Source organism: Triturus cristatus, chromosome 1_1 (assembly GCF_964204655.1).
Source record: "Triturus cristatus chromosome 1_1, aTriCri1.1, whole genome shotgun sequence".
Lineage (NCBI taxonomy): Eukaryota > Metazoa > Chordata > Amphibia > Caudata > Salamandridae > Triturus > Triturus cristatus.
In genome coordinates this window covers 74,206,062-74,229,865 of record NC_140579.1, presented here as the reverse complement: position 1 = coordinate 74,229,865, position 23,804 = coordinate 74,206,062, and the positions used below count along the sequence as shown (strand labels likewise).

At 50.5% G+C, this 23,804-nt stretch overlaps 1 protein-coding gene across 2 annotated transcripts in view; it reads left to right on the top strand.

Moving 5' to 3' along the window:
• Positions 1-9,749: 9,749 nt before the first annotated feature.
• Positions 9,750-23,804, top strand: part of LOC146869474 (E3 ubiquitin-protein ligase TRIM39-like) — a 217,944-nt gene continuing 203,889 nt past the window's right edge. For both annotated transcript variants that reach the window (XM_085599865.1, XM_085599864.1), the window contains exon 1: positions 9,750-10,213. In XM_085599865.1, coding sequence (XP_085455991.1) covers positions 9,800-10,213 — 414 coding nt within the window. In that variant the 5' untranslated portion in view covers positions 9,750-9,799. The remainder of the gene's footprint in view (positions 10,214-23,804) is intronic.

Sequence of the window (23,804 nt, the reverse complement as noted above, 5' to 3'; positions counted from 1 at the left end):
GCTACCCCCTTAGCCATGACGACTGTGTCAGACTTTTACAATACTGACAGCACTCTCACGCCCCTCACTGGGTAGCGGTCTGACACTCCTCAGGCTTGGAGTCACACTGTAATGGCAGCACTCTCACACCCCTCACTGGGTAGCGGTCTCACACTCCGCAGACTTGGAGTCGCAGTGTAATAGCAGCACTCTCACACCCCTCACTGGGTAGCGGTCTGACACTCCTCAGGCTTGGAGTCACACTGTAATGGCAGCACTCTCACACCCCTCACTGGGTAGCGGTCTGACACTCCGCAGACTTGGAGTCGCACTGTAATAGCAGCACTCTCACACCCCTCACTGGGTAGCGGTCTGACACTCCTCAGGCTTGGAGTCACACTGTAATGGCAGCACTCTCACACCCCTCACTGGGTCCGCAGACGTGGAGTCGCACTGTAATAGCAGCACTCTCACACCCCTCACTGGGTAGCGGTCTGACACTCCTCAGGCTTGGAGTCACACTGTGTCACGAACCACCGTGGCCTCCGTGGAACACTGACGACCCGCGCAGCCTCAGCGCGACGTTCGCGTTAACTACAAACTTCAATTCCCAGGTTTCCCGGGAACCGGACGCCAGCGCTGACGTCATGACGCTCGTCAAGGAATCCAGAAAGGCTTCCGGGTTCCCGAGGAGCGGCGCTGCTAATTCCGTGTTCGAGGGCGGCAGGAAGAAGACGGCAAGAACCGGTAGGGGTGCGGTTGCACCGATAGAGATCTTGTGGTCTTCCTGTTTCGTGTCTGAGTATAATCTGGTAGTGCCTGTAATTTGGAGGCTCGTAAGAGTCTCGCGGCCTGACAGTTGCGCTACACTTCAGTTGTCAAAGGGAGTCCCTACTCCCTCCTATGTTTTGAACCTTCCCCTGTGACACAAGGGAAGTCAAGGTACTTTTGGAGAATAACTTAGGAATCGACTCGCAGGCCTGTTGGACGAGCCGTATCCGGCTCTTGCAGGCTTGCTTTACGCTCATCCTGTCATCGGACCTGAAAGGTCCCAACCGCAGTGGCGGAAACATTATTTGGTTGTAAATAGGGTGTGGTCCTTGGAGTTTCAGGCTGTATGACTTCAATACCGTCTGAATCCCGATGCTTGGCACAGTGACACTATAGGGTTGCCATTACGTTACATTGTGGGATTAAGCACCGGTTGGTGTATTTGATTGCATTAAGGGAGAAACCTGAAAGGCCGAGGAAGGCCTGATAACATTGGATCAGCTCCTGGTCTAGTTGATGGCGCCAGCGTACTTCCCTCAAGTAAGGGGGAAACTCTAATGCTATTTCTGCTTCTCGCCTTGTGTGTCAGGGTCTGATAGAGCTCCGTGGAAGTTAGCTCCTTACCCCAGTTACCTGTTGCTGTGATAAATCTAGGTACGCTCTGTTTGTGACTGTCTTCCGTAACCACTCCAGTGTCACGTTGTATAGACCCTGCAGTAATTGTGCTCTCCCCTATATAGGACAAGATAAAGACCGTGGCTTCTCACAGGTTACTCCCTCGCTTAAAGGAACCTCTCTATGTTATTTTTCTTTACAGGTACTAGGGGGCACAGAACTTATTATTTTGAGGGACATTAACAGCAAGGAGTCACTAAGAGATTGGCTGTAGGTTATTGATCCTTGTGTGTTTTCTTTTCACAGATCTTCCTCCCTGCTGTTCCCTTCCTTTCCTTCCCTCACCTGATCACTCGATAGAGTCTGTGTTTTAAATCAGGCCTTTTGAGCTATCAGGAGGTGGACCCCATAGAGCATCGTACGTCTCCGAGGATCTGCGGACCTGACAGAATTAGCAGCCCAAGATTGACACATCCTCCCGGACGTACGGTGCCATGGCCACCTTAGAAGACGTGATGGCCGCTTTGGCCATTGTGCAGAGCGAGTTAAGCGCATCTAGGGCAGAATCCGCGGCGCTTCAGGCACAAGTAGATCGGATACAGCGCAATCCTTTTAGCGTAGGAACTCCTTCTGGTCCAGCACTTCCTTCCGTGGTCGTGGAAGTCTCTACCCCGATTTCGTTAGCCTCCCCAGAGAGATTCAATGGGGACCCAGGCAAGGTACAGATATTTCTTACACAAGTCATGCTGCACTTCTTGTGCAGGCCAAAGGCGTTTGGTACCAACCAGTCCCGGGTGGCCTTTTTAATATCTTACCTCATAGGAGATGCAGCACAATGGGCAGTGCCACTAGTAAAACGGGACGATCCATTGATGTATGACTGGGATGCGTTTCTGGCAGCTTTCGAAAGAACTTTCAATCGCCGAGCGGCTACCCTCTCCGCGGATAGGGAGCTGTTGAGCCTAAAGCAAGGCAATCGGGATCTGATTGCCTATCTCAATTATTTCCGACGCTTAGTTACTGAGACTGATTGGCCTGAAGCCAAACAAGCGGCCATATTTCACCAGGGGCTAAAGGAAGAAATGAAGGATGTGGTGGCCCAAATCGACCCCCAACCTCACTCCTGTGAAGACCTTATTCAATTAGTCTTAAGACTAGATCATAGGCTGAGCGAACGTAAAGGGGAACACAAGAAAAGAGACAGACCTGCCTATCGGGTAGAAACGGGCCGCCCCTCATACAGTACCCTCGGATCTAAGCCAGAACCTATGGAAATAGGAGCTGTACGCGCTCCCTTAACATTGGAGGAGCGTGATTATAGGCGAAAGAAAGGGCTGTGCCTCTACTGCGGAAGGAAAGGACACTTCCTCAAAGAATGTACTCTTCGGTCCAAATCCCAGAGAGAAGATTATCGAAAATCGGCGGCTGCCATCACTGGGCCACCGTCGGAAAGCTACTAAGCTTGAAGAAGATGGAAGGGACACCTTCAAGCCAGGCCGTCTTCCCTTCTCTTGACTACATTTCTGCTAACAACAACAACCACCTCTATATAGACATTCGCTTGGAAATACAAGACAGATGGCATTTGGTACAAGCCATGGTAGATTCAGGAGCAACCGGCTGTTTCATGGATCAACATCAGGCCGCAAAGATGGGGATCGCCTTACAGGAAAAGGACTCACCCGAAGCAGTGTTTGCCGTTGATGGGAGACCGTTAACTTCAGGACCCATCAGTCGCCATACCGGAGACCTCAAGATGAGGACAGGAACTGCTCATTTAGAACGCCTGGATTTCAATATCATCCAAGCCCCCCAATACGGGGTGATTCTCGGCCTACCCTGGCTAAGAACTCATAATCCTATAGTAAATTGGGTGACAAGGACCCTTCGGTTCACTTCTGAATATTGCGAAAAGCACTGCAATCACCTTCAAGACAATCCAGCGACGTCTTTGGCCCACTGCCACCACATAGCCACAGCCGAAGAACATGAGGTGAGTCTCCCGGAGGAATACCAGGATTATGCAGGAGTATTCGACGAGAAAGAGGCTGAGATCCTCCCCCCGCATCGATCATACGACTGCCAGATTGACCTTGAACCTGGTGCCATAGTCCCCTCCGGTCGAGTGTATGCTCTTACCGAGCCAGAGACACAGCATCTTCGGGAGTACTTGGATAAGTACTTAAAGCTGGGATTCATCCGCGACTCAAAGTCGCCCGCGGCCTCTCCCCTATTCTTCATTCCGAAGGCCAACGGCGAGCTCCGCGCGTGTGTGGACTATCGCTCATTGAACGCAGTAACCATAAAAAACAGATATCCGTTGCCCCTTATTAATGTGCTGCTGGAACAAGTTAAGGAGGCAGTGATCTACACGCGTCTGGACTTAAAGGGGGTATATCATTTGGTCCGCATGCGAAGTGGAGATGAGTGGAAGACGGCGTTTAAGACACGATTCGGCCTATATGAATATCTTGTTATGCCCTTCGGGTTGTGCAACGCTCCTGCTGCATTTCAATACTTCTTAAACGATGTATTGAGGGAATATCTGGATAAATTCGTTGTCGTATATATAGATGACATTTTGATCTATTCATCGAGCCGAGAGACACATACACAACATGTGGAGACCATTTTGAAAACCCTCCAGAAGCACAGCTTATACTGCAAGATCAGCAAGTGCGAGTTCAACGTAACATCTGTTGAATTCCTGGGAGTGATGTTGACACCAGAAGGACAGGAAATGTCGGACAGAAAGGTGAAGGCTGTACTTGAATGGCCCGACCCTTGAACATACGGGATGTCCAATGCTTTCTCGGTTTCGCCAACTTTTATCGTCGCTTCATTGAACACTTTTCAGACTTGGCGGCCCCTTTGACACACTTACTACGAAAGAAGACAACCTTCCAGTGGACCGACTCAGCCCAAGAAGGGTTTAACGCCCTAAAACGTGCATTCGCGTCGGCCCCAGTCCTTATGTATGCTGATCCTGAGAAACCATATACCGCGGAAGCGGACGCTTCAGACACTGCTGTGGGAGCAGTGCTCTCCCAAAGACATAAAGAAACAGGGCAGCTGCATCCGGTTGCCTTCATGTCCAGGAAGCTGAACAGTGCAGAGAGCAATTACACAATTGCTGAAAAAGAGCTGCTTGCCATTAAGGAAGCCTTCACGGATTGGAGACACCATCTACAAGGGGCCCGACACATCGTGACGGTATACACAGATCACCGGAATCTCCAATTCATGACGGCTGCAAGACACCTCACCCCACGTCAACTGCGATGGACTCTGTTTTTTGCCGGCTTCAATTTTGTGGTGACCTACAGACCAGGGAAGGACAATAAGAAGGCTGATGCATTGACTCGGCAAACCACTGCAATTTCCTCTACAATCGACCCCAAAAGAGCCATTATACCACCAAGTAATTTGGTAGGGGTTACCTATACCGATGCATTTCTGCGGAGTGTGGCCAAGAACATCCAGGCTAGAAAGTGGCTAGACTGGCTAAAAGAGAACCCGGATTGGAAGGTAAAAGAAGGATTACCTATTCGGGGTAGACAGTTGCTGCTACCAATCGCAGCTCTTCGCAAACGTGTGTTTGAGTGGTGTCACTCCCTTCCTAGTGCGGGGCATAACGGGGTATCCAAAACCATTGACAGAATCTCCAGGCAATTCTGGTGGCCTTCCATGCGAACTGACATCACAAAGTGGATAAGGGAATGCGAGGTCTGTAGCCAAATGAAAACCAGCCACATGAAGCAAGCCGGAATGTTACGCCCTCTTCTTACTCCTGCACAACCATGGGACAGCATTTCCATAGATTTTATCGTAGGAATGCCAGCCGATAAGGGACATACAGTGATAATGGTGGTGGTGGACTATTTGACTAAGATGGCACATTTTTTCGCCTGCAAAACGATACCCTCGGCTAGTACGTTAGCTCACTTACTATTGATACACATAGTGAGGATACATGGATTGCCAAAACGGATAGTGTCCGACAGGGGGTCCCAGTTCACCGCGAACTTTTGGAGAACATGGTGTTCGGCACTGGGTATAGTTCCTAATATCTCGACCAGCTTCCACCCCCAGACAGATGGGCAAACAGAGAGGGTAAATCAGACCCTAAAACAGTACCTCCGCTGCTATGTAAACGTCACAACTGAAGAGTGGGTGGACAAACTATGGGTGGCAGAAGCGGCACACAATAGTGCAGTACATAGCTCCACAAAAAAATCCCCGTTTTTTTGCACCTACGGTTTCCATCCCAGATTCACCCCCCTGGTGTTGCCTGTAGGGACAACACCCGTACCCGAAGTACAGGATAGGATCTTCAGGATACAGAAAACGCTGAGGGAAGTTCAAAAAGAACTAGGGGCAGCGAAAATAAAATACAAGGCATATGCGGACAAACATAGACGACTAGGTCCGGTGTACAAAAAGGGGGATTACGTCTGGTTGTCTACTAGACACATCAGATTCAAACGCTACAGTGTGTTTAACCCTAAGTATATTGGACCCTATCGAGTGATTAAATTGGTCAACCCGGTTGTGGTTAAGTTAGCACTACCCTCTTCTCTCCGTATCCATCCAGCTTTTCATGTGTCCTTACTGAAGCCTTCCCACACAGCCACTAAGAAAGGGACGGTTCCAGTATTGGTCAATGATGAACCCGAACATGAGGTACGGGGTGTTCTGGACTCTAAAATACACAGGGGTAAGCTGTGGTATTTAATTGCATGGAAGGGGTATGGCTCAGAAGAAGACTCCTGGGAACCAGCGTCAGGAGTGCACGCACCAAGGTATACGAATCTTTTTCATAAAAAGTTCCCTACGAAACCTTGCCTCTGTCAGTGTTCTTCGGGGGAGGGATGTACTGTCATGAACCACCGTGGCCTCCGTGGAACACTGACGACCCGCGCAGCCTCAGCGCGACGTTCGCGTTAACTACAAACTTCAATTCCCAGGTTTCCTGGGAACCGGACGCCAGCGCTGACGTCATGACGCTCGTCAAGGAATCCAGAAAGGCTTCCGGGTTCCCGAGGAGCGGCGCTGCTAATTCCGTGTTCGAGGGCGGCAGGAAGAAGACGGCAAGAACCGGTAGGGGTGCGGTTGCACCGATAGAGATCTTGTGGGCTTCCTGTTTCGTGTCTGAGTATAATCTGGTAGTGCCTGTAATTTGGAGGCTCGTAAGAGTCACGCGGCCTGACAGTTGCGCTACGCTTCAGTTGTCAAAGGGAGTCCCTACTCCCTCCTATGTTTCGAACCTTCCCCTGTGACACAAGGGGAGTCAAGGTACTTTTGGAGAATAACTTAGGAAGCGACTCGCAGGCCTGTTGGACGAGACGTATCCGGCTCTTGCAGGCTTGCTTTACGCTCATCCTGTCATCGGACCTGAAAGGTCCCAACCGCAGTGGCGGAAACATTATTTGGTTGTAAATAGGGTGTGGTCCTTGGAGTTTCAGGCTGTATGACTTCAATACCGTCTGAATCCCGATGCTTGGCACAGTGACACTATAGGGTTGCCATTACGTTACATTGTGGGATTAAGCACCGGTTGGTGTATTTGATTGCATTAAGGGAGAAACCTGAAAGGCCGAGGAAGGCCTGATAACATTGGATCAGCTCCTGGTCTAGTTGTGGGGCCAGCGTACTTCCCTCAAGTAAGGGGGAAACTCTAATGCTATTTCTGCTTCTCGCCTTGTGTGTCAGGGTCTGATAGAGCTCCGTGGAAGTTAGCTCCTTACCCCAGTTACCTGTTGCTGTGATAAATCTAGGTACGCTCTGTTTGTGACTGTCTTCTGTAACCACTCCAGTGTCACGTTGTATAGACCCTGCAGTAATTGTGCTCTCCCCTATATAGGACAAGATAAAGACCGTGGCTTCTCACAGGTTACTCCCTCGCTTTAAGGAACCTCTCTATATATTTTTCTTTACAGGTACTAGGGGGCACAGAACTTATTATTTTGAGGGACATTAACAGCAAGGAGTCACTAAGATATTGGCTGTAGGTTATTGATCCTTGTGTGTTTTCTTTTCACAGATCTCCCTCCCTGCTGTTCCCTTCCTTTCCTTCCCTCACCTGATCACTCGATAGAGTCTGTGTTTTAAATCAGGCCTTTTGAGCTATCAGGAGGTGGACCCCATAGAGCATCGTACGTCTCCGAGGATCTGCGGACCTGACACACTGTAATGGCAGCACTCTCACACCCCTCACTGGGTAGCGGTCTGACACTCCTCAGACTTGGAGTCACACTGTAATGGCAGCAGGTGAAGCCCTCACAGAGTGGCAGGCATACACTACCGTAGCGCTCTCACACTCCTCACAATCTAGCAGCACAGCAAAGCAGGCCTCTTGATTGAATGAGGTTTGTATCTGCTGCTGTTGATGGGTAAATGGGTGAATGCAGAATGAGCCAATTGGTGGATGAACACATGCATTTGTGACTTAGTGTATGGATGGATGAGTGTCTTCATGGATGGAAGCGTCAGCTATAGGCTAAACTAATGGCATTTTCAGTGTTTCATTGGTTTTACATTTAAGAAAACAGCCATTCACATTTTCAAGTTGCAGACACTGCCAGGTCAGCGGTCCATCCTCCCAGATAACCCTCCCATCTCAGTGGCAGACACTGCCAGGTCAGCAGTCCATCCTCCCAGATAACCCTCCCATCTCAGTGGCAGACACTGCCAGGTTAGCGGTCCATCCTCCCAGATAACCCTCCCATCTCAGTGGCAGACACTGCCAGGTTAGCGGTCCATCCTCCCAGATAACCCTCCCATCTCAGTGGCAGACACTGCCAGGTTTGCGGTCCATCCTCCCAGATAACCCTCCCATCTCAGTGGCAGACACGGCCATGTCAGCGGTCCATCCTCCCAGATAACCCTCCCATCTCAGTGGCAGACACGGCCAGGTCAGCGGTCCATCCTCCCAGATAACCCTCCCATCTCAGTGGCAGACACGGCCAGGTCAGCGGTCCATCCTCCCAGATAACCCTCCCATCTCAGTGGCAGACACTGCCAGGTCAGCGGTCCATCCTCCCAGATAACCCTCCCATCTCAGTGGCAGACACTGCCAGGTCAGCGGTCCATCCTCCCAGATAACCCTCCCATCTCAGTGGCAGACACTGCCGGGTCAGCGGTCCATCCTCCCAGATGACCCTCCCATCTCAGTGGCAGACACTGCCGGGTCAGCGGTCCATCCTCCCATGTTTACCCACCCATCTCAGTGGCAGACACTGCCAGGTCAGCGGTCCATCCTCCCAGATAACCCTCCTATCTCAGTGGCAGACACTGCCAGGTCAGCGGTCCATCCTCCCAGATAACCCTCCTATCTCAGTGGCAGACACTGCCAGGTTAGCAGTCCATCCTCCCAGATAACCCTCCCATCTCAGTGGCAGACACTGCCAGGTTAGCGGTCCATCCTCCCAGATAACCCTCCCATCTCAGTGGCAGACACTGCCAGTTTTGCGGTCCATCCTCCCAGATAACCCTCCCGTCTCAGTGGCAGACACTGCCAGGTCAGCGGTCCATCCTCCCAGATAACCCTCCCATCTCAGTGGCAGACACTGCTATCGCAGTGAGGACTCTGAGCTCACGCTGCAGACACTGACACCCTAGATTCAGACACTCAACACTACTGGGGCAGGTACCCTGAACCAGAGCTGAGAAGAGACCCCATGCCCAGCATGACACTTACAGCCAGGTCTGACTGTCTGGCTTACTGTGGTTTGCATTCTGGGACTTGTAGTTTTGTTTTACCATTCAATCCGAGCGTGCAAGGTACAGTTCAATGAAAAACCAAGACTGTAAAAAGGTGTCACACCTGATATGGTGTCACTCATCAGCACTGCAGGCCTTCTAATAATGGTGGCACTCACAGGAAACATTCATGCCACCCCAGCCAACACATAGACGCTCCCTGCTCTGCTGCATTCGCTCCCCCCTCATGATGCCTCTGTCTCCTGTCAAATTATGCGTGTTTCTATTTCTAGTGCCAAGATGCCCTCTTCGGTGAACACTACGTTTTATAAAGGTTATCCGTTCCCTTCCACTCAGAGCACAGACCTCGACACTCCCAGGTGGGGGCACCTCCAATACGGGTTCAAGGAACCTTTGCTCATCTGCAGACAGGTACCTCGAGTGCAGATTGGTTTATTCCCAGCTCAGATGCAGACCTCCCGTGCTCTGCTGCAAACAGTGTCTGGTTAGAGGCTCACACTTCAACTCTGCTGCACTCGATCTCAGCTCATCCACAGACACTTCTGCGCTGCATTCGCGCCCAGATCAGCCTCACAGGTACGGGCAGTTCTGTATAAGTGCAGCAGCCAATGAAAGTTGGAGGGTGTATAAGGAAGGAGAGACAGACACGCCCCTTTCACAAAACTGTGAGCAACGAAACTTAACTTCACGTTTACCTGCTCGGGCCGACATCATGGCTACTTCAAACCACCTCAGAGGCTTAAAGGAGGCCGCCACCTGCTCCATATGTCTGGAATATTTCACAGACCCCGTGTCCGTGGAGTGTGGACACACCTTCTGTCTGTCCTGTATCACTCGGTGCTGGCAGGGGCTGCAGACAGACTTCCCGTGTCCTCAGTGTAGAGCAGTCTCCGAGACAAAATCCCTCCTGCCCAACAGGGAACTGGCGAACATGGTAGAAGTCGTCAAACAGCTTCAGGTCCCGAGTGCGACCCCCCAGGAGGCGAATCTGTGCCGAGAGCGCGAAGAGAAACTGAAACTTTTCTGTGAAGATGACCAGGAGCCCATCTGTGTGGTCTGCAGCATGTCGCGTGATCACAAGCAGCACACGGTGCTCCCCATTCGAGAAGCTGCCCAGCAGTACAAGGTATGTGTGCTTACAGAGCTGGGGCAGGGGTGTAACTAGGCTATACGGTACTCCCATTGGAGAGGCTGACCAAGAGTACCAGGTAAGTGTGCTGCTAATGAGGGGGGTGGAATCACGCAACACAACACTCCAAGAGGCTGCCCAGGAGCACACGGTATGTGTGCTGCTAATGAGGGAGGGGGGGGGAGTGGAATCACGCAACACAACACTCCAAGAGGCTGCCCAGGAGCACACGGTATGTGTGCTGCTAATGAGGGAGGGGGGGGGGGAGTGGAATCACGCAACACAACACTCTAAGAGGCTGCCCAGGAGCACACGGTATGTGTGCTGCTAATGAGGGAGGGGGGGGGGGAGTGGAATCACGCAACACAACACTCCAAGAGGCTGCCCAGGAGCACACGGTATGTGTGCTGCTAATGAGGGAGGGGGGGGGAGTGGAATCACGCAACACAACACTCCAAGAGGCTGCCCAGGAGCACACGGTATGTGTGCTGCTAATGAGGGAGGGGGGGGGGGAGTGGAATCACGCAACACAACACTCCAAGAGGCTGCCCAGGAGCACACGGTATGTGTGCTGCTAATGAGGGAGGGGGGGGGAGTGGAATCACGCAACACAACACTCCAAGAGGCTGCCCAGGAGCACACGGTATGTGTGCTGCAGAGCTGGGTGGAACTAGGCTATACGGAACTCCCATTCGATAGGCTGCCAGCAGCCAAGGAGTACAAGGTATGTGTGCTACGGAGCTGGGGCAGGGGTGTAACTAGGCTATACGGTACTCCCATTGGAGAGGCTGACCAAGAGTACCAGGTATGTGTGCTGCTAATGAGGGAGGGGGGGGGGGGAGTGGAATCACGCAACACAACACTCCAAGAGGCTGCCCAGGAGCACACGGTATGTGTGCTGCAGAGCTGGGTGGAACTAGGCTACACGGTACTCCCATTCGATAGGCTGCCAAGGAGTACACGGTATGTGTGCTACAGAGCTGGGTCAGGGGTTGGACCAGGCTGCACTGAACGGTGCTCCCACTCGAGAGGCCGCCGAAGAGTAAAAGGTGTGTGTGCTCTAGTGCTGTGTCAGAAGTAGGCTGGGGCCGCTGGGCCACTCCATTCGACTGCTGCCCAGGAGTATATGTGCGCTTCCGGTCTGCTTCAGATGCTGTGACAGACAGTACTACACTACAATCGAGATGTTGCCCAGGAGTGCAAGGTGTGTATGCACTGGGTCTGGAGAAGGGTTAGGCCAGCCTCATGCTTTGCTCCCTGTTCGAAATAAAATACAGGATTGCAAGGGATGTGTGCTGTAATCAAGGGCAGCAAGCAACGGGGCGAGCGAGACCTGCACTGCTTCCCATTCCAGAGGCTGCAGAGGAGCACAAGGAATGTGCGCTGTAAATCCAGGGCAGCAACGGGGCCAGACCTGCACTGCTTCCCATTCCAGAGGCTGCAGAGGAGCACAAGGAATGTGCGCTGTAAATCCAGGGCAGCAACGGGGCCAGACCTGCACTGCTTCCCATTCCAGAGGCTGCAGAGGAGCACAAGGCATGCGCGCTGTAAATCCAGGACAGCAACGGGGCGACACCTGCACTGCTTCCCATTCCAGAGGCTGCAGAGGAGCACAAGGCATGTGCGCTGTAAATCCAGGACAGCAATGGGGCGAGACCTGCACTGCTTCCCATTCCAGAGGCTGCAGAGGAGCACAAGGTATGTGCGCTGTAAATCCAGGACAGCAACGAGGCCATACCTGCACTGCTTCCCATTCCAGAGGCTGCAGAGGAGCACAAGGTATGTGTGCTGTAAATCCAGGGCAGCAACGGGGCGAGACCTGCACTGCTTCCCATTCCAGAGGCTGCAGAGGAGCACAAGGTGTGTGTACTGTAAATCCAGGACAGCAACGAGGCCAGACCAGCACTGCTTCCCATTCCAGAGGCTGCAGAGGAGCACAAGGCATGTGCGCTGTAAATCCAGGACAGCAATGGGGCGAGACCTGCACTGCTTCCCATTCCAGAGGCTGCAGAGGAGCACAAGGTATGTGCGCTGTAAATCCAGGACAGCAACGAGGCCATACCTGCACTGCTTCCCATTCCAGAGGCTGCAGAGGAGCACAAGGTATGTGTGCTGTAAATCCAGGGCAGCAACGGGGCGAGACCTGCACTGCTTCCCATTCCAGAGGCTGCAGAAGAGCACAAGGCATGTGCACTGTAAATCCAGGACAGCAACGAGGCCAGACCAGCACTGCTTCCCATTCCAGAGGCTGCAGAGGAGCACAAGGCATGCGCGCTGTAAATCCAGGACCGCAACGGGGCCAGACCTGCACTGCTTCACATTCCAGAGGCTGCAGAGGAGCACAAGGTGTGTGCGCTGTAAATCCAGGACAGCAACGAGGCCATACCTGCACTGCTTCCCATTCCAGAGGCTGCAGAGGAGCACAAGGTGTGTGTGCTGTAAATCCAGGGCAGCAAGCAATGGGACGAGACCTCCACTGCTCCCCATTCCAGAGGCTGCAGAGGAGCACAAGGCATGTGCACTGTAAATCCAGGGCAGCAACGGGGCCAGACCAGCACTGCTTCCCATTCCAGAGGCTGCAGAGGAGCACAAGGAATGTGCGCTGTAAATCCAGGGCAGCAACGGGGCCAGACCAGCACTGCTTCCCATTCCAGAGGCTGCAGAGGAGCACAAGGCATGTGCACTGTAAATCCAGGGCAGCAACGGGGCCAGACCAGCACTGCTTCCCATTCCAGAGGCTGCAGAGGAGCACAAGGCATGCGCGCTGTAAATCCAGGACAGCAACGGGGCGACACCTGCACTGCTTCCCATTCCAGAGGCTGCAGAGGAGCACAAGGAATGTGCGCTGTAAATCCAGGGCAGCAACGGGGCCAGACCAGCACTGCTTCCCATTCCAGAGGCTGCAGAGGAGCACAAGGCATGTGCACTGTAAATCCAGGGCAGCAACGGGGCCAGACCAGCACTGCTTCCCATTCCAGAGGCTGCAGAGGAGCACAAGGCATGCGCGCTGTAAATCCAGGACAGCAACGGGGCGACACCTGCACTGCTTCCCATTCCAGAGGCTGCAGAGGAGCACAAGGCATGTGCGCTGTAAATCCAGGACAGCAATGGGGCGAGACCTGCACTGCTTCCCATTCCAGAGGCTGCAGAGGAGCACAAGGTATGTGCGCTGTAAATCCAGGACGGCAACGAGGCCATACCTGCACTGCTTCCCATTCCAGAGGCTGCAGAGGAGCACAAGGTATGTGTGCTGTAAATCCAGTGCAGCAACGGGGTGAGACCTGCACTGCTTCCCATTCCAGAGGCTGCAGAGGAGCACAAGGCATGTGCACTGTAAATCCAGGACAGCAACGAGGCCAGACCAGCACTGCTTCCCATTCCAGAGGCTGCAGAGGAGCACAAGGCATGCGCGCTGTAAATCCAGGACCGCAACGGGGCCAGACCTGCACTGCTTCACATTCCAGAGGCTGCAGAGGAGCACAAGGTGTGTGCGCTGTAAATCCAGGACAGCAACGAGGCCATACCTGCACTGCTTCCCATTCCAGAGGCTGCAGAGGAGCACAAGGTGTGTGTGCTGTAAATCCAGGGCAGCAAGCAACGGGACGAGACCTCCACTGCTCCCCATTCCAGAGGCTGCAGAGGAGCACAAGGCATGTGCACTGTAAATCCAGGGCAGCAACGGGGCCAGACCAGCACTGCTTCCCATTCCAGAGGCTGCAGAGGAGCACAAGGCATGCGCGCTGTAAAGCCAGGACAGCAACGGGGCCAGACCTGCACTGCTTCACATTCCAGAGGCTGCAGAGGAGCACAAGGTGTGTGCGCTGTAAATCCAGGACAGCAACGAGGCCATACCTGCACTGCTTCCCATTCCAGAGGCTGCAGAGGAGCACAAGGTGTGTGTGCTGTAAATCCAGGGCAGCAACGGGGCAAGACCTGCACTGCTTCCCATTCCAGAGGCTGCAGAGGAGCACAAGGCATGTGCACTGTAAATCCAGGGCAGCAACGGGGCCAGACCAGCACTGCTTCCCATTCCAGAGGCTGCAGAGGAGCACAAGGCATGCGCGCTGTAAATCCAGGACCGCAACGGGGCCAGACCTGCACTGCTTCACATTCCAGAGGCTGCAGAGGAGCACAAGGTGTGTGCGCTGTAAATCCAGGACAGCAACGAGGCCATACCTGCACTGCTTCCCATTCCAGAGGCTGCAGAGGAGCACAAGGTGTGTGTGCTGTAAATCCAGGGCAGCAACGGGGCAAGACCTGCACTGCTTCCCATTCCAGAGGCTGCAGAGGAGCACAAGGCATGTGCGCTGTAAATCCAGGACAGCAACGAGGCCAGACCTGCACTGCTTCACATTCCAGAGGCTGCAGAGGAGCACAAGGTGTGTGTGCTGTAAATCCAGGGCAGCAACGGGGCGAGACCTCCACTGCTTCCCATTCCAGAGGCTGCAGAGGAGCACAAGGTGTGTGTGCTGTAATCAAGGGCAGCAAGCAACGGGGCGAGACCTGCACTGCTTCCCATTCCAGAGGCTGCAGAGGAGCACAAGGTGTGTGCGCTGTAAATCCAGGACAGCAACGAGGCCAGACCTGCACTGCTTCCCATTCCAGAGGCTGCAGAGGAGCACAAGGCATGTGTGCTGTAAATCCAGGACAGCAACGGGGCCAGACCTGCACTGCTTCCCATTCCGGAGGCTGCAGAGGAGCACAAGGTGTGTGTGCTGTAAATCCAGGACCGCAACGGGGCCAGACCTGCACTGCTTCCCATTCCAGAGGCTGCAGAGGAGCACAAGGTATGTGCGCTGTAAATCCAGGGCAGAAACGGGGCCAGACCTGCACTGCTTCCCATTCCAGAGGCTGCAGAGGAGCACAAGGCATGTGCGCTGTAAATCCAGGACAGCAACGGGGCCAGACCTGCACTGCTTCCCATTCCAGAGGCTGCAGAGGAGCACCAGGTGTGTGTGCTGTAAGTCCAGGGCAGCAACGGAGCCAGACCTGCACTGCTTCCCATTCCAGAGGCTGCAGAGGAGCACAAGGTGTGTGCGCTGTAAATCCAGGGCAGCAACGGGGCCAGACCATATATGATATTGGTCATATAATCACTGGACAGACTCCGGTTACCCTCACGGCTGGTACCGTGGATCCCATTATTAATCTTTCTGACTATACACTATCATTAGAAGAAAGGATGATTCTTGCCAAAGGACTACATTTGTCCCTACAAACGTGCCTGATTCCTTCAACGTGAAAGTTGAACTACAACGTTTCTTCAGGAAAATACGTTTGAAATATTATTTCAGCAAAAATGAGTATGTTCCAACAATGGCTGCAACATCATTCAAACCTCCCTCCTCTTTCACTCCAAGTGCTTACATGATGAGCGATAAAATACTGGCGTATGAAAGAATTGTTCTTGAGGAAATCATGGCCCTGATGGAAAAGAAGAAATACATAAGACACAATATCAGTAAACAAGAAAGATTGGCCTTATCTACGTTAGGAACCAACAAGGCAATTGTCATTAAAGCCGCCGATAAGGGCGGGGCGGTGGTTCTTCAGAACACACAAGACTATGTTGCTGAAATTGAGCAACAATTGGGAGACAGGGACAGTTACTGTCCCACACCGAGGGACCCGATGCCAGATGTTAAATTATTGATTGAGAAAATTACCATGGATGGAGTCACAATGGGTTTTCTGAGCCAACCGGAATGTGACTTCTTAAACAAAAGGGAAGGCAGAATTCCAACTATGTACACCCTTCCTAAGATACATAAGCGCCTAGTGAAACCACCAGGGAGACCAATCGTTTCCGGTTGCGGTTCGATTTTGGAACCACTTAATCAGTTTATAGATTACTTTCTACAGCCATTGATACCAGAGACCAAATCATATGTGCGTGATACAATGCACATTATCCAACTTCTGGAAGGACAACCATTCGACATCGAAACTCAATTACTTGTCACTCTAAACGTCTCCTCGCTCTATACCTCGATTTCCCCAGGGTGAGGCACTTGAGGTTGTTAGAGCGAGTCTTGATAGGAGGTTAAGACCACACTGGATACCAACTGACTTCCTAATTGGCCTCCTGGAAATTGCGATGAAGCACAACTACTTCATTTTTTTGAAACAGTTCTACTATCAATGCAAAGGCGTTGCGATGGGGGCTACCTATGCGCCTAGCTTGGCTAATATCTACATGGATGCATATGAAGAAGAACACCTTTACAGCCATCAAAATCCCTTTATCAACCAAATAACCGTCTGGAAACGTTACATAGATGACGTTATAATGATCTGGTCTGGCACCGAGGTTGAACTGGGGCGGTTTCATGAATGGCTCAATTCAAGATCTGGCGATATTCAATTCACTATGGTGAATAACTCCAAAACAATTGACTTCCTGGATTTAACATTTAAAGTTGAAGATGGATTGTTATTCTGTGACTTGTATCGTAAACCCACAGAGAGGAATACCCTCCTCAAATATGATTCACACCACCCACGCAGCCTCGGAGATGATCTCCCGTATGGTCAATATCTCAGACTGAGAAGAAATTGTACGCGACGGGCAGATTTCTTTACGGAAACTGATATTCTTACTAAACGTCTCAAAGAGAGGGGATACCCTGTGGGGCTACTTAAACGTGCACGTAAACGCGCTTGGTATTGCCCTAGGGACCAACTCTTAGAAGTTAAAAAAAGAACATCGAGAATTGAGAACATTGTATGTGTAACCACGTTCCATACTAAAAGTAACGAGATGAAGAAGATTATGAAAAAATATTGGAATCTCGTGGCCAGTGAACTTCTAACCACTGAGGAACCATTGTTCGCCTTTAAACGGGGTAGGAACATAAAAGACAACGTGGTCACAGCATATCTTGAGCCCCCAAAACCCTTGGGACTCAGAGACCAACTAGGTCTGGCTCCTATTATAGGTCACCACAGATGTGGCTGCTGCAAAGCCTGTCCTTTGACAGTGGAGGGCTCGTCCTTCACTTATCACGATAGGACATACAAATCATTGTGCTTTACAAATTGCAACAGTGTCAATCTCATTTATGCGATAAGTTGTCCATGTGAGCTGTTATACGTGGGTCAAACCACACAGAAGGTAAAAGCTAGAATACTCCAACACATGAGCCGCATTAGATGCAAAACACAAAGAGCCCCTTTAGTAGATCACTTTCTCTCTAAAAACCATCAGCCACAAGACATTAGATGGTGAGGCGAGTAAGTCCCGCTCCAAGAGGTGGTTCCATCATACCAATTTTGAAGAGGAAGGAGTGTAGATGGATACATTCTCTGAATACTGTCCAACGGGGTCTTAATGAGCTTGAAGAGATCTCCAAACAGATGGGCCAATTGTGATTCATTAGTATTAAAACTAACTTTCTCAGAGGCCCACAAGCTGATTGGTACCACAGCTTTTATTTTGGTAATCTCGATACACTGTATAATTTACGCTGTTACACTTGGTGTATTGATCATGTAATTGCCATGTACCTTTGAGGCCTTATCTAAGTAGTTGCCCTGGATTACATGTGTCTCTCTGTCCAGAGCTATACATTGTATATTTTTATGTGTCCCTATTTGGCCTGTTTTAAATGTTCAGCGTTTGTTGAATTGAATTGTCGAAACAAATTGCTGTTACCAATGCTTGATAGCAGAATTTGATTGATGTTACCAATGCTTTTTCAATGTTTGACTGCACTTTATTGAAATGTCCTTTGCCTGTTGTGCTTTTTCATTGTTTAAATACTTGAACAACGCATATAAGGTCCCTTTCACCTGGATGTTTGCCAGTAGAGTGTGTCCACATGTTTAAAGTTCATTTGAACGATTTATTGTTTACATCATTGCTCATGGAATAGAAGATCTAGAACACACATTAGTTTAAAGTTTTCTAAGATGACTCTTAGTTTCCCGGTCATCGCGGAACCCTCATCTGCACAATTTTGTGCATCAAAGTGCTATTTTTAAACACAGTTGCCCCCTTTCGCTTAAGTCCTACATTGCAATGATGACTCGATCGGAGTCCTTTGTTTGTGTCCGCCTCAGTCGCTAGGTAACGGGCACAGCGCTCTTCCGGGTAACGCGCCCTGCGTCGCGACCGGACGTGCTTGCTGATATGTCAGTTCACCACTGCCGGGTTCGCTTCACTACCAGTAAGAGGCCTCGCAGTTTTTACGTCAATCTTGCTCGCACTTACTGAATCCAATCAAATTTGACCGACAGGCTCAAGCGGTTAGTAAACGTGGCGGTGAGACACTCATGACAGGGAGTTCCACGGCAGGATTCATTACTGCGCCCTCGTGTTGACCGTCATTCATTGCGGTTTCCATTCCAAAAAGGTGAGCTACTTAGCCGCTTTCCTCCATGGTTCCCTACAACTTTGTCCTCCATTGAAGTAGCTATGCCTACAACTTGGCTTTTTGTTATAGATGCTATCCAGAGGACCTAAACAAGATTCCTTAGATTAAGCCTGACGCCGATGTATGGCTGTCATAAATCAAGGTGAGCATTCGATTACCTTCTTTGCTAGTCGCCTTTCAGTACCTTGCGCTATAGCATGCCCTCCTAAGCTTGCCCGCTGGGTCTTTTTGTTGTAGACGTCCACAAGAGGAGTCCTCTATAAATTCCAGATTGACGCTGACTTCCCTTCCAACTGAGCTTTTTAGCCAGTCCTTGACATTTACCTTCAAGGTGAGCTCCACATTTACACTGACTATGTCCTGTATGACAGGGTTCACTCTTTGGTGGCCTTGTTTATTGACCAGCATCGTTAAATTGGGGTTGGAGCCAGAGTGGTGGGCTGTGCCCTTTGACTAAGTGCGTGACATCCTGTTTAGTTTATCGTTGTCTGCATGTTCATAGCGCTCGCATTGTCGAGATTGCTAGATATGCCGTAACCTAGTCAGCACTTTCAATATATGTTTAGTTTGTCATTACGTATCGCATAATCTGGGTGAGTTGGATTATTAATTAATGTCTAATATCGAGCATTCGCTCAGAGGGCAATTTATTTGATAGTTTATTCCTTCCCAACTTTTTTTAGAATTCGATCGGACGAGCGGTTTCCCCCGCACTGCACCATTTTAAAGCTGACCTAAACTGCCCGTTAGGTGAGTCATGATTATCCAACCTTGCTCCCACATTTTTGTGGCTTGTGGAAAACATGTTATCTCCATAGAGGAATATCTTTGATATATGCCTCATTTGCATTTTCAGGTTGCCATTGTGTATCATTAGTCCTGATGAAGACCCGTATGATGATCTAGGATCGCTTTTATAGGGTTGAAACGTCGACATTCTTAAGGCCCAGTCTAAGACCTTGTTTCACAACGAATTGAATTGATCTAAGGAAACACTGTCATTTGTCCATTCCTATACTGGCCTGTTTTACTATGTATTTATACTGTTCCTAATCACTGTGTATATATTACGCACTATTTTTGTCACATATGTCACTATGTCACTTTTTCACAAATTCACTATAATGTTTACAACTTTGGCAACCTTCTTTTGCTAAAAAAGAAATATATGGGTGTGAATATAAATGATGTAATTTATATATAAAAAAATATCTCACCACCTGATATATTTGACTCCACGCAAGTTTATGCGTTTTTGTCTGTTTAGTATTTGTTCTGTCCAAATGTAATTTATTTTTTCGTCAATTTATATATGTATTTATTCTGTTAAAAGTATTTGTCAAACAAAGTAATTGTATGGTCTCACCCGACAGAACCACTGTTTTTCATATAACTTATACCCAGGTTCTGAGGGACACAGGGTCACCCCATTGCTTATGAAACACGTAAATCCAGGGCAGCAACGAGGCCAGACCTGCACTGCTTCCCATTCCAGAGGCTGCAGAGGAGCACAAGGTGTGTGTGCTGTAAATCCAGGGCAGCAATGGGGCCAGACCTGCACTGCTTCCCATTCCAGAGGCTGCAGAGGAGCACAAGGCATGTGCGCTGTAAATCCAGGACAGCAACGGGGCCAGACCTGCACTGCTTCCCATTCCAGAGGCTGCAGAGGAGCACAAGGTGTGTGTGCTGTAAATCCAGGGCAGCAACGGGGCCAGACCAGCACTGCTTCCCATTCCAGAGGCTGCAGAGGAGCACAAGGTGTGTGTACTGTAAATCCAGGACAGCAACGGGGCCAGATCTGCACTGCTTCCCATTCCAGAGGCTGCAGAGGAGCACAAGGTGTGTGTGCTGTAATCAAGGGCAACAAGCAACGGGACGAGACCTCCACTGCTCCCCATTCCAGAGGCTGCAGAGGAGCACAAGGCATGTGTGCTGTAAATCCAGGGCAGCAATGGGGCCAGACCTGCACTGCTTCCCATTCCAGAGGCTGCAGAGGAGCACAAGGTATGTGCGCTGTAAATCCAGGGCAGCAACGGGGCCAGACCTGCACTGCTTCCCATTCCAGAGGCTGCAGAGGAGCACAAGGTATGTGCGCTGTAAATCCAGGGCAGCAACGGGGCCAGACCTGCACTGCTTCCCATTCCAGAGGCTGCAGAGGAGCACAAGGTGTGTGTGCTGTAATCCAGGGCAGCAAGCAACGGGACGAGACCTCCACTGCTTCCCATTCCAGAGGCTGCAGAGGAGCACAAGGCATGTGCGCTGTAAATCCAGGGCAGCAACGGGGCCAGACCAGCACTGCTTCCCATTCCAGAGGCTGCAGAGGAGCACAAGGTATGTGCGCTGTAAATCCAGGACAGCAACGAGGCCAGACCTGCACTGCTTCACATTCCAGAGGCTGCAGAGGAGCACAAGGTGTGTGCGCTGTAAATCCAGGGCAGCAACGGGGCCAGACCTGCACTGCTTCCCATTCCAGAGGCTGCAGAGGAGCACAAGGTGTGTGTGCTGTAAATCCAGGGCAGCAACGGGGCGAGACCTGCACTGCTTCCCATTCCAGAGGCTGCAGAGGAGCACAAGGTATGTGTGCTGTAAATCCAGGACAGCAACGAGGCCAGACCTGCACTGCTTCCCATTCCAGAGGCTGCAGAGGAGCACAAGGCATGTGTGCTGTAAGTCCAGGGCAGCAACGGGGCCAGACCTGCACTGCTTCCCATTCCAGAGGCTGCAGAGGAGCACAAGGTGTGTGTGCTGTAATCCAGGGCAGCAAGCAACGGGACGAGACCTCCACTGCTTCCCATTCCAGAGGCTGCAGAGGAGCACAAGGCATGTGCGCTGTAAATCCAGGGCAGCAACGGGGCCAGACCAGCACTGCTTCCCATTCCAGAGGCTGCAGAGGAGCACAAGGTATGTGCGCTGTAAATCCAGGACAGCAACGAGGCCAGACCTGCACTGCTTCGCATTCCAGAGGCTGCAGAGGAGCACAAGGTGTGTGCGCTGTAAATCCAGGGCAGCAACGGGGCCAGACCTGCACTGCTTCCCGTTCCAGAGGCTGCAGAGGAGCACAAGGTGTGTGTGCTGTAAATCCAGGGCAGCAACGGGGCCAGACCTGCACTGCTTCCCATTCCAGAGGCTGCAGAGGAGCACAAGGTGTGTGTGCTGTAAATCCAGGGCAGCAACGGGACGAGACCTGCACTGCTTCCCATTCCAGAGGCTGCAGAGGAGCACAAGGTATGTGTGCTGTAGAGGTGGAGCAGCTGAAATTGGGACCAGACTACACGATGCTCCCCATTGGAGAGGCTGGCTAGGGCTACACCAAAGGTCTTTAAGAGGCTGCCCAGGACCACACCAACATTACATTTTAATAATTAAAATATATTCCTGTATCCTGCTATCTCTCACAAACAATGTTTGTCTGGATATGTTTTTCACTGCACCTCATACAGTTAGTATGCTTAATTTAAAAGCACTACTGCAAATAGGATATTTTTGTATGTTTAGAGGCTGTGCCTTTAAACCCTTTACACTTGTTTGCTTGCTTACGGTATTTAACATGATAAAAATACTTTTGAGAACATAGGCTTGTGCTTTAGGGGGCCGCTGTGGACTATTGTCCTACACTACACATATAAAGTAACATAAATAAAACTTCGGATGTACAGAGTTTTTTTAAACGGGTCATAATCACACAATTGATCAAAAAGTAATGCAATGCATTAGAAATATACCAATTGGAGTTGCAGAAATTGTCCTAGGTATGTGTGCTAAAGGTCACAGAGTGAGGCTGCCCTCATTTTGCTGTTGGAGGAAAGGGGTTCTTAGACAAAAACATACAATGTGACGCTGAGCCCACTTTGGCACTTTCTTGCAGCCAGTCATTCTGAGGGTAGAATAATAATGTTAGGTTTAGCTGTTGTGTGCATTAGAGCCATTCATCGCAAAGCTTATGTCGTTGACAAAACCGACTATGCTTTGAGGAATATGAAATGAATGCTTCATTATTCATTGGTCCATTGCATAGTGGCTTTCTCATTAGTGGTGTTCTTGGATCCGGTGAAGCTGTGTGGAGATGGTGGCATGCGGGTCAGGTACAGACTAGTTATAGTTTTAAACTAACTGCTTGAGCAAATCATGTCTGTTCTGTTGTGCAGGGCCGGCTTCAGCGCAGATGAGGCCCTGTGCGACAATCACTTTTGGCGCCCCTACATCCCATGGCCACTTCTTCGGATTCTCTCCTTACCACCTCCAAAAGTGCCCCTTATCTCTCTCATCTTAAGATATTGCTAAACACAGCGCCCCCCTGAGGTCACAGCGGCCCCCTCCACAGGTCAGCGCCCAGTGCGACCGCACCAGTCATCATCATCCTCATCAAATTCTTTATTCGATATTTAAAAAAATATCATAAAAGTACAGAAATACATTAAAAGAAAAACATCATTCAGTTCATTTCAATTACAATAGCTACACAGAGTTCATTTGTCATCAGTTCATTCGGAGTTGGCCCCTGGTATTCCTAAGTCTTATTGCAACTTTAATAAAATTTATGGTACAAGCCAATGTTAGTGGGTTCTCAGACCTTTGTAAATATAAAAGGGCAACCTTAGCATGTCTGAACCTCATTTGTTTAAAAATCCTTAATAAAAAACTACGTCTGGGTACCGAATAAAAAGGGCATAATAAAACAAAATGAAGGGTATCCTGCGGAGACCTATTGTCGCAGCCGCAGGTACCCTTCTGTTCAACTGTGACCGTAAAACCAGGTGGATCGGCCAACAGATGGTGTAAGAGGTTGAGCCTAAATCTGGTAATTAAAAATCTTTCCTGCGCGTTGTGCATAAGGGCGAGATAGGATTCCATGCCTTCTACTGTCTTAACCAAACTGTAGGCACGGACTGTGGGCTTGCGTTCTTCAAGGGCCGCTCTACATGCAATTTCTTTTGCATAGAAAATTCTTTTAATTCTGAGTTTATCCTCGGGAATTATTGTTGTTGGGTTATAAAAAAGGTCCCTACAACCTAATCCCTCCAGAGCGGTCCTTACATAATTCAGCCACGGAATACACATTCCCTTTTCTCTGTCCAAGCAGTCACTGATTATTTGTCTGCTCAGACCTGCCTCTGCGTTGGTCCAGATTCTTAGCCAGGCCGTAAGGGGTCTGATCTTAATCAGATCTTCCTTGTATACCCTTCTTAGTTCGGCATGGCTAATATGGGCCGATA